The 18,290-nt window shown below is 39.8% G+C and overlaps 1 protein-coding gene across 1 annotated transcript in view; it reads left to right on the forward strand.

The window, feature by feature from the left end:
* PARD3B (par-3 family cell polarity regulator beta) overlaps window positions 1-18,290 on the forward strand; it is an 812,619-nt gene that overhangs the window by 370,667 nt on the left and 423,662 nt on the right. Inside the window, exons 5-6 of the mRNA XM_023760488.1 lie at window positions 6,807-6,895; window positions 16,696-16,782. Of these exons, the coding sequence (XP_023616256.1) occupies window positions 6,807-6,895; window positions 16,696-16,782 (176 nt within the window). The remainder of the gene's footprint in view (window positions 1-6,806; window positions 6,896-16,695; window positions 16,783-18,290) is intronic.

The following is an 18,290-nucleotide window of genomic DNA, read 5'->3' on the forward strand; positions in this document are numbered from 1 at the left end:
GTGACTTTATGAACTCTGTACAGAAATAAACTGCCTTGGCCTATAGTTCTTGAAGCACTGCATTGCCACAGCATTGTTGACGTAAATTTGGAATCGGCTTTGTGTCCTTCTAGGATGCCCTAAACATTTGTCTGCCTGCCTCATCTCTGAAAAATATCAAAAACTTCTGTTACTGCAATATAAAGAAATGATTTTGGCAAGTATAAGCACTGCCTGTTAGTAGAGGACAACCTATAGTTATTGCCCTTTTTGATAGCTGTGGCAAAACGAAGAGTTTTTGATGTCACTTAACTGTTGCTCTGGCCTGGTGGCTCAGTTGCTTGAGCATTGTCCCATGCACCAAAAGGTTTTGTGTTTGATCCCTGATTGGGCCACATATGGGAGGTAATCAGTCAATGCTTCTCTCACATCAATGTTTCTCTCTCTTCCTTTCTCCCACCCTCCCCCTCTCTCTAAAAAATCAATAAAAACATATCCTCTGGTGAGGATTACATTTAAAAAATAAATTAAATAAATAAATTAAATAGTTCAACTCGTCTTAGACATATAAATCTCTGTGTGGGTTCTTTTTTAAGTCTGTAGTCATTGACATGATTGCTCTAAAACTGTAGTTAGTTCAGAATTGCCCTTGAGCAGATTATTACATTGCAATTGGCCCAATATTGCTTTCAAATTCTAATTGACATTTCCATATAATTGGAGCATTAAGTATGTTGTTGACATAAATAGAATCTTTACTTACCATCTAACTAGAACTAGAAAAAAGTCTTTTAACCTTGCAGAATGTTGATTTGAACTAGAAAGTATGTTCTTTTCTTAACGTTGGCAAGGGATCAACATGAAAGTTCTATGTGGAGTACGGAGCAAAAAGGCAAAACTAGATAGTTAAAACTTTAGAGCAAATCTCCCAACATTTCTTTGCCATTGCAATGATATACACCTATGTACACAAAGCCAAAAATAATATTTATTTCATCTAACTGCCACTATGAGCTATTCATGGTATTGTTAAGATGGTAAAACTCTCTAAATCCATCTATAGATTCAGTGCTATCCTTATAAAAAACCCAGCTGGCTTTTTTACAGAAATTGATGTCCCGATTCTAAAATACATTTGGAAATGCAAGGGACCCAGAATAGCCAAAACAAACTTGAAAAAGAACAAATTTGGAGAACTTAAACTTCCTGGTTTCAAAACTTTGTTCACAACTACAATGATCAAGACTGTATAGTACAAAAGAGAATTTAGAGTCCAGAAATAAAACCTTATTTTTTTGGTCAATTGGATTTTTATAAAAGTGTCAATACAATTCAGTTGGGGGAAAAATTGTCTTTTCAACAAATGGAGCAGGCACGACAAGATATCCATATGACAATTATAAAGTTGGATCCCTACTGCATACCATGTATAGCAGTTAACTCAAAATGGTAATTAAACTGAAACTAACAGCTAAAACCATAAAATTCTTAGAAGAAAATATAGGAGTAAATCTTTGTGACTTTATATTAGACATTATTTCTTAGATACAACACCAAAAACATAAGGAACAACTGAAAAAATAGGTAAGTTGGATTTCATTAAAATTCAAAAGTTGTACTTCAAGAAAGTGAAAAGACAGCCCACAGAATGGGAGAAAGATCTGCAATTTATCTGTAGTATAAGGAATTTGTATAAGAGTACAGTGGGGCCTTGACTTACGAGTTTAATTCGTTCCGTGACGGAGCTCATAACTCAAATTACTCATATGTCAAATCAAAAAGTGAACGAGTGAGACACGTGATGCTAGGCTGATGTTGTGGCGTTCACTGTGATGTTCGCTGAGCCAACTAGCGGTGGGGTATCTGAAGCTGGCTCGTAACCCAAATTTTAGCTCGCAACTCAAAGCAAAAAATTGTCCGAGAGATGGCTCCTATCTCGAAAAACTCGTTAGTCGGGACACTCGTAAGTCAAGGCCCCACTGTATTAAAGAACTCTTACAACTCAATAATAAAAATTCATGTAATTAGACATTGCTCTAAAAAAGATATATAAATGTTCAATAATCACATGAAAGGATATGCAGCATCATTAGTCATTAGAAAAATGCAAATCAAAATTCAATTCACACGAAAAAGGATGGCTAAAATAATTTTTTTAAAAAAAGGAAAATAAGTGTTGGCAAGGACGCAGAGAAATTGAAATCTTCATTCATTGCTAATGGGAATGTAAAATTGTACAGGTACTTTAGAAATAGTATAGCAGTTTCTCAAAATGGTAAACACAGAATTATTATATGACCCAACAGTTTCATTCCCAAGAGAATTGAAAACATATGTCTACACAATAAATCCTTTTTCTTAGCATTATTTCATAACTGACTATTATTTCAAATGTTCACAACAACATTGTTCATAATCAGAAAAGTGCAAACAAATGGCCATCAAGTTGAATGGGTAAAAAAAAAAATGTGGTATGTCTACACAATGAAATATCATTTGGCCATAAAATTGAAGGAAATACTGATACATGCTTCAACCTGGAAGAGTCTGGAGAACATTACACTACGTGATAGAAGCCACTTACCTCATGATTCTGTTTATATGAAATGTTCATAATAGGCAAATCCTTAGAGACAAAAAGCAGATTGATTGCCAGGGGCTGGGAGGGGGGGAGTGGCAAGAGAGCAGGGAGCATGGGGAATGAGGGCTAAGAGGTATGGGGTTTCTTTTAGGGGCTTTGAAATTGTTCTAAAATGAGTGCTGATGGTTGAAAAGCTCTGTGAAAAAGCTAAAATTACTGTATTGTACTTTTTAAAAGGAAGAATTTAGCCCAGCCGGCATGACTCAGTGGTTGAGCATAAACCTATGAACCAGGAGGTCCTGGTTCGATTCCTGGGCAGGGCACATACCCTGGTTTTGGGCTTGCTCCCTAGTGGGGGCGTGCAGGAGGCAATTGATCAATGATTATCATCATTGATTTTTCTATCTCTCTCTCCCTCTCCCTTCCTCTCTGAAATCAATGAAAAAAATATATGTATATTTTAAAAAGGAAGACTTTAATGTTATGTGGATTACATCCTAACTAGAGGCCTGATACATGAAATTCGTGTAGGGGGCTCAGCTCTCACAGCCCTGGCCAGCCCTCACAGCCCCGGCTTCGTCCGGAATGTTGTCCAGATGGTCGTTCTGCTGTTTGGTCTAATTAGCATATCAGCTCTTTATTATTATACTAGAGGCCTGGTGCACAAAAATTTGTGCACTCGGGGGGGTTTCCTCAGCCCGGCCTGTGCCCTCTTGCAGTCTGGGACCCCTCAGGGGATGACCACCTGCTGGCTTAGGCCCGCTCCCTGAGGGATAGGGCCTAAGCTGGCAGTCAGAAATCCCTCTGACAGCCCGGGAGTCCTCGGGGGTTGTCCACTTGCCAGTAGGGAGGAGTTCTAAGCTGCAGTCAGATATCCGTAGCGCTGCTAAGGAGGCGGGAGAGGCTCCCACCACCACCACTGTACTGGCAGCAGTCAGCCTGGCTTGTGGCTGAGCAGAGCTCCCCCTGTGGGAGTGCCCTGACCACCAGGGGGCAGGTCCTGCATTGAGCATCTGCCCTTTTATTATATAGGAGTGCCTGGCCAGCCTGGGTGAGGGGCTGATGGCTGTTTGCAGGCTGGCCACAGCCCCTTCAGGTTGGTGTCCCCCCTGGGGTGCCTGGCCAGCCTGGGTGAGGGACTGAGGGCCGTTTTCAGACTGGCCACACCCCCTTAAGGGTGGGGGGGGTCCTGCTGGTGTGCCTGGCCAGTCTGGGTGAGTGGCTGATGGCAGTTTGCAGGCTAGCCAAGCCCCCAGCAGGGACCTCACCCCATGAGGGTGTGGCCAGCCTGGGTGAGTGGCTGATGGCTATTTGCAGGCTGGCCACAGCCCCTTAAGTGTGGGGGTCCACACTGGGGTGCCTGGCCATCCTGGGTGAGGGGCTGAGGGCCATTTGCAGGCTGGCCACAGCCCCTTCAGGGTGAGGGGTCCTGCTGGGGTGCCTGGCCAGTCTGGGTGAGGGGCTGAGGGCTGTTTGCAGGCTGGCCACAGCCTCCAGCCACCCTAGCTCCCAGTGGAGGCTGGCTGGAAGCAGGTATCTGGGATTTATTTTTCTTCTATAATTGAAACTTTGTTGCCATGAGCGGAGGCCTCAGCCGGCTCAGGGCTGGCAGGAAGCTTGGCTTCCTCCATCACCCGGCAACCAAGCCTCCTGCTTGCCCCAGCTCCGTGGCTGCCAGCCGCCATCTTGGTTGGGTTAATTTGCATATAGTCACTCTGATTGGCTGGTGGGCATGGCTTAGGGTGTAGCGATGGTATGGTCAATTAGCATCTTTGTCTTTTATTAGTGTAGATAGGATAAAGCTTTTATAAGAAAAAAAGAGTAGGTCTTAAAGCCCAGTAGTCAAGTTTTTGGAGCATTGCTCCTGAGGCCCTGCTGACACCTTGCCTGCCACCTCTGAGAGGTCCCAGCCCAAAACTGCCCAGACAGGTGGATTCTATGTCTTTGTCTCTCAGAACATGAGAGATAATGTTTATTTTTTTAATCCATTAAATTTGGGGATAAGTTCTTAAACAGCATTTCAAAACGAGCACTCTAGCCCTCGGCTCATTTATCCATTAACATTTCTTCAATGAAAACTGTTATGTGCTTAATATGTAGAGGACCAGATGAAGGCTCACCCCTCATAGAGCTCCCTCTTGTGAGAAAGAGGCAGATAAGAAAGTTAATGACTTTGACATAGATGCTGTCACCAGATGTTTTGCCATGTGTGATAGTCAGAAATGCAAATATCTTGTTAAACTGCCTTCTGAAGTATTTTTGTAACCTGCCCAACCCTATCTCTTTTCTATGTAAGCATATATCTCATCCTTCTTATTTATATGCATGTTTGAAAGCTTTCAAAGACATTTATCTTTGAGATTAGAAAGAATTAGAAAGGGTTCTTTCTTTAGTCTTACGGATTTTTCTTCCCTTCCTTTATCTCTGTGAGGAGAAGAAAACAAATATTTTTTAAAAATCTATGTACACCAAGTCCTTCACAAAACTGCCAGTCCCTAAATGAAATGTTGCTACTCAGTCTAAAAGTGCAATACATTTGTGTTTTCTTTTGTTTTTTGTTTGTTTGTTTGTTATTACTCGATGCACTATGACAAAATGCTTCAATTGTAGCTGTGTCTTCTTTTCTTCAAGATATTAACCTAATTCTGTTGTGGCCAACTCTTAACTATTGTTCTTTGTTGTTTCTGAAATGGTGCATTCCGATCCAGGAGTGCTCTGTTCACAAGAGAGATTGCTGATAGTGGGTCATCTCCACGTGGTTTGTTGTTTCACTGAAGTCTGAGTCCATGACTAAAGCTATTTATTTGTGACCCTGCTTCTGAAGGGTGGTGTATCTGCAGAATTACTCTATTAAAGTCCAGTTCCAAAGCCTAATGGAGAACTAATCCTATCTAATAAAGAGGGAATATGCTAACTGACCCTCACACTGTTGCAAGGTTGCCGGCACCCACAGCCAATAAGGAGGGAATATGCTAATTGACTGTCCCACCCTCAAAGATGGCGGCACCCACAGCCAATAAGAAAGGAATATGCTAATTGACTGCCTCGCCCTCAAAGATGGCAGTACCCACAGCCACAAGATGGCAGTGCCCAGTCCCCTCAGCCCTGCCAGGTTAGCAGGTGCGCGGCAAGGCCGGGCCCGTCCCAGGCAGGCCAGGCCCCTCCACACGCCTACCTCCAGAGTCCCCCAAGTCCCCTCAGCCCCCCAGCCACCCAGGGCCGGCCCGAGGTGCAGGCAAGCCTCGGATGGTGGCTACCCAGCCGACACCCAAGGCACCGGCAAGCCTCAGATGGCGGCTGCCCAGCCACCCAGGGCCACCCTAGGATCAAGTAACCAGGGCCAGCCGAGGCTTGTGCTGCCGGCAGTGGCAGCAGCAGAGGTGTGATGGGGCATCACCTTCCCCTGATCGCCAGGTCGCCTCCCGCCCCTGAGGGCTCCTAGACTGTGAGAGGGGGCAGGCCGAGCTGAGAGACCCCCCTTCCCTCTCCAATGCATGAATTTTCATGCACTGGGCCTCTAGTGTCTTACATAAGTGGGGATCCATATCAGGCGTGTTTTCCAGAATCTATCCTCTCTTCTATGTGACATCAACTCACCTTTGCCACTGTCCTGGGGTAAAGGGCCTCTCTGACACTTTACCTCTCAGTAGCAGAGAGGTAAAATGTTGACCATTTTAGAAATTAAATGGTTCCTTTTGTTTTCTGTGATGATCATCGTTAGAAATCAAAGTCTCATAACAAAGGAAGAACTCCAGATTTCTTTTTTTGCAATATTCCTATTATACTTTTGACAGAAGTGACCTTGCCAGGCAACATTTTTCCCCCATGATTTTTGCTTTCTTTATATTTTAGTGTCACTGGGGAGGGGGGTGCAAGCAAGTACAGTACATTAAAGCTAATACATCACCACCTGTCAATGACTCCTTCCCCTTGGTACCCCTTTACCTTGTTGATTGAAAACATTCAGTCCCCAAAGCTTATAGTTGAGTAGGAGGAAGCTAAATGATGTATTCCTAAGCTCTTAACATATTGCCTTGTGTAAATGGCCCATTTGAGTATTTCAGAAATCAAATGGGAGAGAAAAGAACATTGAATGCCCTGAAAAGATTAACACCTGTTTCCAGTCTTCAGAAAAACTGGAGCATGCTGTATATAACCATTTACTCTCTCATGTCGAGACATTTTATTCAAATTTTCAATTCTATATGCAAAGCATCCACATGTTTATGGGTTTGCTTCTCTACAGGATTCCACACAAAACTTAGAAGATGGAGAAGTTATGAATGGTGTGCAGACAGAACTACTGACATCACCGAAAATTAAGGATGCACTGAGGTATTCTCTTCATGTGAATGGAATATTTTCTTTCAATTCAATGTTTGTCCCTTTAATAGTTTATAGATGTTTTATTTTTTTTAGGAAAGATGAAGATGATTAGAATAGTGGAATGAAACCTATCACTATTCTAAAATTACTTAATTACTCTGTTCTTTCATTTTCTCTATATGATATGAGAACTTCTGGACAAACATATACAAATGAACCTCCATCCTCCCAACTCTGCTGCAACCTGGATTTCATAATTGCATTTGCTTTCTCTTGGAACAGCAGTTTAAAGTACACCTTTCAGAGTTCAATTTGGTTGAGTGTTTTACTTTGATGTTAACTCTTTGAGTATTGCTTTGCATTGTATTTTAACTATTTTGCAATATTTTATGAAACCAGCCAATCAACCAAGATTTTTCATAGTTTTAATGTAACATTATATAAAGCCAGCTGCTCTCGTGTTTACCAGTACTTCTTTTCTCGGCACTAATTTCCAGTTCTGCCCTAGCTACTACCTGGGTTCAATTCCCAGCCCCGCTGCTTACTGGTCCTAATTGCTTAGGCAAGTCACTCATCTGTCATTGCCTTCATTTCTGGTCTGTAAAATAAATAATAATAAATCCATCAGAGGATTGGTATGAAGACTAAATGAATTAATATATGTAAAGCACTTTAAACAGTGCCTAGGTCAGAGTCAGCCCTGTGAGTATTTGCTCCTGTTGCTACCACTATAATGTAATTATCATTGGCTATATTACTACTATCATTACTACCATCATGATTAGTATCATTTTTTAAGTTGCTTTAAATTTTGCATAAGGAAAGGAATTCCATATTTAACAGATGCTTGGCTTTAGCACTAGAAGGTGATGCTTCTGAAGTTGATGGTCACTCGTTCATTTAGCCAACAGATTCCTTTAATTCCGTCCAGTTACTAATGAGTGCCAAGCATTTTACATGGCATTGGCTTTTAAAATATACGTGACCATCCTTTATTATTCTGCCTCACTGTGGATTCTCCTCAAGCTTATAATTGATAGCCATGTGAAATTTTTACTCTTTATACAGGTTGTTTCTTTGACTAATGAGCTGCACAATAATAAAAATTTGGTACTGAAAATCTCCAGGGCCATGTCTTTTTAGAAGCTTGATAAGATTGTTTTTGGAGGTAGGCATAATGAGTGTAATACTCTTAATTCTGTTTGACTTTAATTTCACTTTTTGTAATGTTTGCTTTTTGAAGTTTGCTAACATCTTGGCTAAATGTTATGTGGATAGCTGTCATAGAGCAAACAAATTATGCGGTTTAGGGCTGCAGGAATAAATTAGCTAAGGTTTCGCTAGGTATGAGGAATTGAGACAAATGGAGTTTAGGAATTTTAAAAAAGAATATTCTTTAACTAAAAATATATCAATACAAGCTTTCACATGAGTTATATCATTACCTCTAGTAGGCTAAGGAATTACCAAGTTTAGAACAATTAACTTCTAGAGACCCAATCTGCATCCATCACTCCTTTCCCCAAATCTTTTGACTTCAGTGTTACCTGTTTTGTGCACCTTCTCAGGTGCGAAGGATCTTAACAACATGGAATGTATAGCTAGCAGGGGAAACTTGGAGGTAGCAGTTCTAGGAAAAGACACTGGTTTTAGCTGGTATGGAATGATGAAGAAGTAGCTGAAGAGAAATTATGAAGTCATTTAAAGCTGAGTTATTTGGTCAGCATTCTCCAATACAGGTCTTGGAACCAAACAGCATATTTGTTAACTGGATGACTGAATGGATAAAATGCACTGATCCATAAATCATAAACATAACTATTAGCTGCTTTCCCATTATTAACACAAACATCTTTATTTACAGAAAAAATGACACTTAGAGGGTAGTCTATTTATAGACTACCCTCTAAGTGTCATCTATCTCTGATGAAGCACCATTCAATTTATTTTGATCTTAAGAAGACAATGAAGCAAGAGGTGTCTAGTGGGTGAATTTTCTTATATGTAAAATTACACCTTAGCTTCTCTTTAAAGGGCAAGTGGTGGATGCCAGAGACCTTCACCTCATTCCTAATTTCTATCTTGTTTCTGACCTGACCTTATTTCTTTTTTTTTAAATTAAATCTTTATTATTACATTGGTTCCTCTTTTTTCCCACCATAACTCCCCTCCACCCAGTTCCCACCCCACCCTCTGCCCTCACTCCCCACCCATTGTCCTCATCCATAGGTGCACAATTATTGTCCAATCTCTTCCCGCATCCCCCATACCCCTCTCCCCCCCAAGAATAGTCAGTCCATTCCCTTTCTATGTCCCTGATTCTATTACAATCACCAGTTCATACTGTTCATCAGATTATTTATTCACTTGATTTTTAGATTCACTTGTTGATAGATGTGTATTTGTTGTTCATAATTTGTATCTTTACCTTTTTCTTCTTCTTCCTCTTCTTAAAGGATACCTTTCAGCATTTCATATAATACTGGTTTGGTGGTGATGAACTCCTTTAGCTTTTTCTTATCTGTGAAGCTCTTTATCTGGCCTTCACTTCTGAATGATAGCTTTGCTGGATAAAGTAGTCTTGGTTGTAGGTTCTTGGTATTCATCACTTTGAATATTTCTTGCCACTCCCTTCTGGCCTGCAAAGTTTCTGTTGAGAAATCAGCTGACATTCGTATGGGTACTCCCTTGTAGGTAACTGATTTTCTTTCTCTTGCTGCTTTTAGGATTCTCTCTTTGTCTTTTGCTCTTGGCATTTTAATGATGATGTGTCTTGGTGTGGTCCTCTTTGGATTCCTTTTGTTTGGGGTTCTCTGCGCTTCCTGGACTTGGAAGTCTATTCCTTTCACCAGGTAGGGGAAGTTTTCTGTCATTATTTCTTCAAATAGGTTTTCAATATCTTGCTCTCTCTCTTCTTCTGGCACCCCTATAATTCGGATGTTGGTACGCTTGAAGCTGTCCCAGAGGCTCCTTACACTATCTTCGTATTTTTGGATTCTTTTTTCATTTTGCTTTTCGGGTTGGGTGTTTTTTGCTTCTTTGTATTTCAAATCTTTGACTTGATTCTTGCGATCCTCTGGTCTGCTGTTAGGAGTCTGTATAATATTCTTTATTTCAGTCAGTGTATGCTTAATTTCTAGTTGGTTCTTTATCACAACATCGAGGGTTTCACTAGATTTCTTGAAGATCTCACTACATTTATCGGCGGTCTTACCAGTCTTCTTGAAGATCTCACTACATTTATCGGCGGTCTCACCAGTCTTTTCGAGGGTCTTATTAAATTTATCGGCGGCTTCTAGACAGTTCTTTAAAGACCTTAAAAGTGTGGTTTTGAACTCTATATCCAGCAGTTTGCTTTCCTCCAATTCTGTCGTTTGTGTCCTGTTTCTTTGTCTCGGCACTTTTTATGCTTCGCTGTGTCGATAGAGTGCCTTTCTGTGCTAAGTGTCCCAATTACCTGAGGTAGACACTCTTGGTGCACCCCCTTGTGGGCTTTGTGCACAGTCTTGTTGTAATTAAGCCTTGATTGTTGTAGTTATCACTGGGAGGAATTGACCTCCAGGCCAATTGGCTGTGAGAATCAGCTGTGTCTGCAGTGGGAGAACTTCTGTGCTGGAGACACCCCTCTGGGGCAAGACTTGCTTCAATGGGGCTTTGGTGCTCACTGAGTCTGCCCCCTGAGTGTGTCTTTTATGGTTCCACAGAGCTTCAAACTGGATAGTCCCACTCTGACCTCTGGGCTTCCTGGCTCCTGGATCTCTAGGGAGGTGCTAATCTAGCCTTTGCCTGTGGCTATCCAGCCAAAGCCTCCCTGCAGGGCTTGGGCGGGGTGGGTCCCAGGAGATCAACAGGGCAGGGCTAGCAGTTATGGCTGCTCTCAGTCTTGCCCTCAGAGGCTCTGCTTCTCAGTGTCCCAGTAATCGCTGCAAGCCCCTCAGAGAGAAAGCTGCCCTCGGGTTCCGACCGATGCCAGACAGTCCCGCTTCTCCCGTATGAGTCTGGGTCCCTAGAGACTCGCCCGGAACTGGAGCTCAGAGCCTGAGACTCCCTCCCGATTGAAAACGTCAACCGCGCCCTCAGCCGCCAGCCCGCTCCGCATGCACTCCGCACCTTAGTATTTTACTTCAGCACTGAGCCTCCTCTGAGTCTCGTTATGCTTTTCTCTTTCCTTCTAGTTGTAGAATTTCCACTCAGCCAGCCTTCCTGTGGTTCTGGATGATGTCCATTCCGTCTTTTAGTTGTATTTTTGAAGTGGTTGTGCGAGGCAGCAATCTCCGGTGTTTACCTATGCCGCCATCTTGGTTTCTCCCTCCTGACCTTATTTCTTGACACTCCCCCACACTTGCCTCCTCCAGACTTGCCTCTTTTTCCAGGCTTAAAACTGCCCTTGCCTTTTATCCCCTCTTCTCCTTTGCCTCTAATATCCATTCATTTAACAAATTATTGGCAGAGCCCATCTGAGAATATATTGAGCCTTTCCCCATGTTCTTGTGCTATTTTCCTATGATCAGTGCTCAAGCATTATTACCTGTCAGGTAGATTCTTGCAAAATTTACTAATTCCTTTCTCTAGTACCAATCTCTCCCATGTCTTTCCATTATCTAATTGATCACACATATCACCACCACTTATATATAACTAACCGCAGCATTTATCACAGTGCCCCTTCATTCTAAAACCTTTAGCAACTCCGTTTCTACAACATTAAGTGTGAATTTTTCAGTGTCGAATTTGACATGTCCTTCTGAGATTTGATCTCAAACTAATGGTTCAACCTTATCTCCTACCCACCACAATCAGTCAGTTGATCTATCTTTCTCTTACCTTCTCTCCTTCTCTTTCCCTCACTCTTTCTATCTTCCCTCCCTTCGTCCTCTCTGACCCCCAATTTGTGTGCCCACAACATACTGCTTCACAATCTCAGTGCAGAATTGTGTGCATGCCCTGCCTACCCCCTTGCTAACTCCTTGGATTGAAGATATATTTGCTCTTCTCAGTTCCATCTCAAATGCAACCTCCTCTCAGAAGATTTTCCCGGTCCCAGTTTTCCTTTCTGATCCTGTATCCTCTTCCTCTGAATCTCATGAGAAAGTGCCCCCGATTTTAAAAACATCATAGTGGTTTAAAACCACTGATCTGGAATGCAGTAAGTTCCAATTTGAGTCCTGACTACCTTGTATGACTGGCATGATATTGGACAAGTGATTTAGCCTCTCTAAGGATCAGTTTACTTAGCTGTAACATGGAAGTGACGTAAGCAGTTAACATTTGATATGAGTACATGTTATAATACCAAGAATGCAACTAGCACAGGCATCCCAAGTTAGAGCTTGCTTACTTTCACTGAGAACATACTACTGTTACTACTACTTCTGTTTTATTGCTTTGTATTCTTCTTTCTATTACCTTTCTTAACCTGCCTCCTAGATTATGAACTCCTCAGGCTCTTTGTTTTTTCCTTGCAGAACTTCCCCATTGGAACTACTCACTATTTGTTGAATTCAAGTGAATTAAGTGAATTCCACTACCATCAACAGCAAATTCTCTGTTAGATGTTTACTCAGTGTATTTGCATTAACAGAACATTTACATCAGGTGGGCTTCAGTCTCATATGCAAGCTGTTCTAGGATGTCCATCTCTGGACTCCATCACTCACTCCCTTGTATATGATAGACTGGGCATCAGTCCCTAAAGGTCACCAACCGCTGCCTTCTATCCACCTATTACAGCCTCTGTCTTCTCTCTCACTGTCAGCAGTCTAATAGTGAAGAAAGGTTCCTCAGCCCTAAAGTATTTAAAGATTTATTTAAAAAGTCTCACAAAGGAAATAAGTTGAGAAAAATTGTAAAGCCTGAAATAGGTTATTCCTTTTTAATCCATAAGCTTACTTGTTCCCTCAGAACGTTCTAATAATTATACTAATAGCTGATAGTTATTGGTCCCCTTGTATATACTAGATACTGATATAGGATGTATATGTTAGCTTCTCTATTTTTTTTATTTAAAACCAACAACTCTACTAGAGATTTATCTTAATTTCCCATTATACAAATAAGGAAACATGCTTTTGGTCTTAGTTTAAATGATTTACTCAGGCACTTGACTGAACATCACCACTAGGATCTACTTGCTGTCTAACTTCACAAGTGAATCATGATTTTCTTCTGAACCAAACTGTCTCCCCATCTCTCCCCCAAGTCCAGTCTCCTCCCTACTCTAAACGAGTGGCCTCACTGAGTTAAATCATTGTAATGTGAAAAATGCTGTCTATTTGCCTGGAGTGAAGAATTAGACCTACAGACTCCTGCAGCTCCTGTTGTATCCTCTCCCTCAAGCTGTACTCCTCTCCTCATGGTGGAACCAAAGGCAACACTTTCCATCTAGTTCTTGCAGAGCAGCTCATTTGTAACCACTGATTCTGCATCTTCTCCCATCATTTTGTTCTAACGTCTTACATAGGTAGCAGCTGTTTCCAGTGATTATTGAATCAGTTTTGTCAACTGGATCTTAGAATGTTTATCTTGTTAACACTTTTGGACTTAATGCTTTGTAACTACCTGCTTCTGTTTAAGTTTGTCGTAGGAAGCTGTGTGGACTTAGCTATTTTGACTGTAGTGAAATCTTCTGACTTTTATTTAACTGAAGTATTTTCCTTTACCGCAGAGTTCATTTTTTGTCTGTTTTCACAAGTAGCATCCAATCCTGTTTTCCTTCTACTGCTAGAATATCCCTTTCATCTTATTTTCTACATTTTTCACTCTTAGCCCTCCCCCCATCTATATATATAAAAGCCTAAGCGACCGAACGGCTGAACGACCGGTCGACCAGTCACTATGATGCGCACTGACCACCAGGGGGCAGACACTTAACGCAGGAACTGCCCCCGGGTGGTCAGTGTACTCCCACAGTGGCAGTGCTGCTCAGCTGACCGAATGGGCGCTGGACGCAGGGCTCACGGCTGGCCACCACAGCCTAGAGACCACAGGGGAGCGGCAGTGAGCCTACCAAGAGGCGGCTGCATGCTCAGTGGGGCCCTAATGAGCAGGAGCAGCAGGCGGCGTTGGACTGCTGGTTTTGGCCCTATCCCCAAAGGCTATGCCAAGGGACTCCACCAGTGCATTCGTGCACCGGGCCTCTAGTACATAAATAAATGTGTGCATATCCTGCTCACTGGTCCCTGAACTCTGTTCTGTAATTTACCTAAACAAATAGCACTGATAGCTATTTTCACTCTATGAGGTACTGTGTCCAGCCCTACTTGCTGTGTTTATCTTCCACGAATGGTGTATAGAGAGATTTCTATGGAACTCTATCAAATTTATATAATACCGAAGTTTGGGTTTTTTTTAAATAAATAAAAATGTATGTACTAATCTCTGAGGCCCCCTTTTTAAAAATGCTTTTCTTTCTATCTTGAAATGAATAACAGATAACAATTTATAAAGAGCATGGTGGGCCATGGTATGCATAAAACTTACAATGCTTGTCTATATTAACTAGATCAAATTCCCTGTAAGTGCCTGCATATTACAGTCAACAGAATTGAAAGTCTTGTTTGTTTCTAATATAAAAATCTTTTCATCGTAGTAATATAACAGTTGTCAAATATCCCTCAAGCCAAAAATTGTGCTGTCCTGTATAAAAATAACATAAAAGTTCATTCTGAAATGTTGAAAAATAAAATCTTATAAAGTAGAAGTGAAACTTAAAAAATGCGTCCCCCCAAAAAGTTTTAGTTTTTAAAACAAGATTGATTACTGTAACAGATTATAAGATTTACTTTATTAAGTGAATGTAAAAATACAGGACTAATAAAGAGCAGACATCAGTGTGACACATAGAACTTAAGTTTACACAGGGGTTTTGAGGGAGGTAGAGAAATATTTGCAAAAGAGAAAAAATGAGAATCCATAAAGGCATTCTAAAACTTCTTAAGCTGAAATCTTGAAGTCTATACTAGACTAAACACTTGCATTCCAAAAACCTTTATATAATACATACGAGTGCCATCTATCAGCATGTGTGTACTTAATACATTTATTAGGAAAGATAAGTGTTATGCTCTAAGTGCAAAACTATAAAAGTACATCATAAAGGTTGAGATAATAAAGTTTCAATGGTTAAATGAGATTTTAGTCTCTGTTTTTAAAAGTCTTTAAAACAATACCGTAACCTTAGAACGTGAATGTTTTGGTTTAGCCTTCCTCAAATACCTCCAAAAGCACTATATATCTGTTATTATATAAAAATGATTGCCTTGTGGTCCATTAAAAGCTATATAACATTCTCTGCCCACCAAACAATTTTTATTCATGACTTATAATGCATCCCTTTACCTCGTATTTTATATACATATATTCATATAATGTCCATATTCTCACACAGAGAGTACAGAGAAGAATCTATTTTATCCTATGATATTATCACTCTAAGATTTGTTTTGTTTCTACCTTTTATTCCAAGCTTCTGCTATAACCTGCTTGACTGAACAAGTTTTAAATATATCAGCAATATCTGAGCAAAACTCATCTGAAATTTATTATCAGCTTTGAAATTCCATCACATCCCACAAATGTTGGAAAGTGACATGCTCTCCTTTTTTTGCCGTTTTTAATGATAATAGGTTTGCAATGAAAACACATTAAAAAATAAGCCTAATCCTCTGATGAGAATATATTTAATGTATTTATTTTAGATTGCTGATAATTTAGAGAATATTTCATGCAGAGACTTCATTAGACATTTGCTGTCTTAATGCTGTTCTCAACTTTCCAGCAAGGAGCCAAATTTCACCATTTTCAATTTGGAGCAGGAATGCATTTGTAGCAGCTGTAGCTCTTAATTTGACATCTAGTTTCAGGTCATTTTCATGTAAATAGAAAACAATAGAAACCTGCTTACAATTTCCATAACTGGGATGTTTGCTTCAACTTTATCATTTTTCCTCTGGCAATTTTATTTTCTCTCTCTGGGATTAAAAGAGCCAATAATTGCTCACGGTTATTATTTCCCATCTATATAAAAACGTGTTAGTTCCACATTTTATTACTCAAAAGCTCCCAGGGTCTTCTACATTTCAGTCATACACACTATCTGTTAATGTTTCTAGCTCCTCCTCTCCTTAATCTGGAGTAGGTTAGGCGGGTCAGGCTTTCTATTTCTTTCTGTAATACATTTTCTCCAGGCTTTATAACTTTTTTTCTGCCTCTAAAAAACATACAGAGGTGAAAATTTGGAATTGTTCCATTGAATACAACTGATGCCTTATGAAAAGGCAACTTTACATTTTGATTTATAATGCTTTGGACATGCCTATATATATTACCAACTGTGGCTTCACAGTTGTAAAATCTAATTCTATGCTTTTTCTATTAAATACATATTTTATTTCATTTTTCCTCTTTTTAGGGGGGAAATCATACTTTATGATTATGCATAGCTGTGCTTAGTTCTATGTATTTTATCATCTATACAGTAATTTTCAAGTGTGTCTCAATGGGGAATATTTTTATTTTTTTGTACATCCTTTTAAATATGTTGATTTATGTAGATTAAGTAGGAAGTTATTTTTGTAGGTAGTCATTTCCATTTGTTCCTCTTCTAGGAGAAAAAATAAGAAATCAGAAACTCTTTGAAGCATTTTATTTCCCGAATCTTCTGAACATTATCAGTAAATCATGCACTCCTTTGATTTTATCTCTGCTGTTAAATTTATAGAAGTTGATATAATCCTAAAATCATTTTTTTAATGTGCTTCATCTGTATTTTTTTAGCAGAGACTCATCTATGTTCTTTTTTTCTGCCCCAGTGATCTGACCAGAACAGTGGAGATTTCTGCCGAAGGAGGCCCCCTGGGAATACATGTAGTGCCCTTCTTTTCTTCTCTGAGTGGAAGGTAAGATGCTTTTCTTCTATCAGGAGTTCATGCTAATGGAAACCTTGACCAGAGCTCATTTGCCCAAACATTTCTCAGAAGAGGATTAAGTGTGTATCTTTGTTATTCAGATGGACACCTCAAGATAATACTTCTGTTGGCCACGTATGTGTTAGAAAGAAAATGAAATCATTTGTTTCTAAGATGCAATGGAAAAGAAAAAAATCAATGACAGTTCCTGAATTTACAATTAATTATGAAGTGCTTTCTTAATGTATTCTTATCAGTAATATGTAGTAAACAAAATCCTTAGAAAAGATTTTAATATATTGTTAGATGAATATTGCAACTGAATTTTTTAATGTTCTAAAATACACTTCAACAAATGAATATAGTAATTCCAAACTGATATTTTCTTATATTCCTCAGGAATATAGATTTTAGAATAATAGATAATATGTCTAATCATATCAAAAGCTGTGTATATTCTGATGATGTTAGCTATAGTAGCAAAATGTCATCATGCTATTTACTTAAAAAATATGATCAATTATAAATAACTTACCATATCCTTTTAAAATTTTACACTGGCGAATGTTAATTTAGATTGTGTCAGCATTTCTTGAAAATAATGTCTACCCAATTGGATACTGATGGAAATTAAATGTGTACCCGAGAGCTAATATTAATACTGTTATAACAACCATACAAAACCAGTATTAGATATTATGTCACTTTTCAACAAGATACTGCCTTTAGATTTATATTGACAAGGACTCTCAAAAACTTAAAAGAAAATCAGTATTTCATATGACACGATTTTAAGTAGTTTGCTATATTTGTTTTCTTAAATTAAATGCATCATCAAAAAGGCAGAACACTTTATTTCAGCTTAGGAGAGACCAAAGAGTAGAAAAGTCAGTTGATTTTCTCAAGGTCGTACAAAATCCAGATCTCCAGACTTGCTCTCACTCCATTGCTCCATCTAAAATAGAACTTTTCCCAAAGGTTATATAGTATTAATGTACTGGTTCTGAATATTTATTCAATTCAGGCTGCCATATAGCAGGAAGAGCAGGTTTAGGCCTGATATTTTGGTTGGCATCGTTTTCAGCAGGTAGCCATCTGCTACCTGTAATTGCAAAGTCATCACCTTTTTTTTTCTGCAAATAACAGCTGATGCCAAGCTGTTGCCGGAATGGATGCTCCTGAAAAAGAAATGAACTGAAAAACCGGTGGCTCTTATTGTCTCATTTCCTGTATGTGTTAATAAGCGTGTTTATAAATGTTCCGGGTGATGGCACAGGACAAGCGGAGGCTGTTTCTGATAGACAGGGAGAGTATTTACCCAGTTGTCCTGAGAAAGTCTAATGGCTTTTGGCAGAAGTGCAGGGGTAGAGCTTTGTGAAATACCAGAGGGGTTACAGTACAGGCCCTTTAGCTTCATGAATCTGGAGTAGAACGCAAGATCATCCCAATGTCCAAAACGCGAGGGAATATACAATGTGATCATCATCATACTTCATTTT

Source organism: Myotis lucifugus, unplaced genomic scaffold, assembly GCF_000147115.1.
Source record: "Myotis lucifugus unplaced genomic scaffold, Myoluc2.0 scaffold_3, whole genome shotgun sequence".
Classification (NCBI taxonomy): Eukaryota; Metazoa; Chordata; class Mammalia; order Chiroptera; family Vespertilionidae; genus Myotis; species Myotis lucifugus.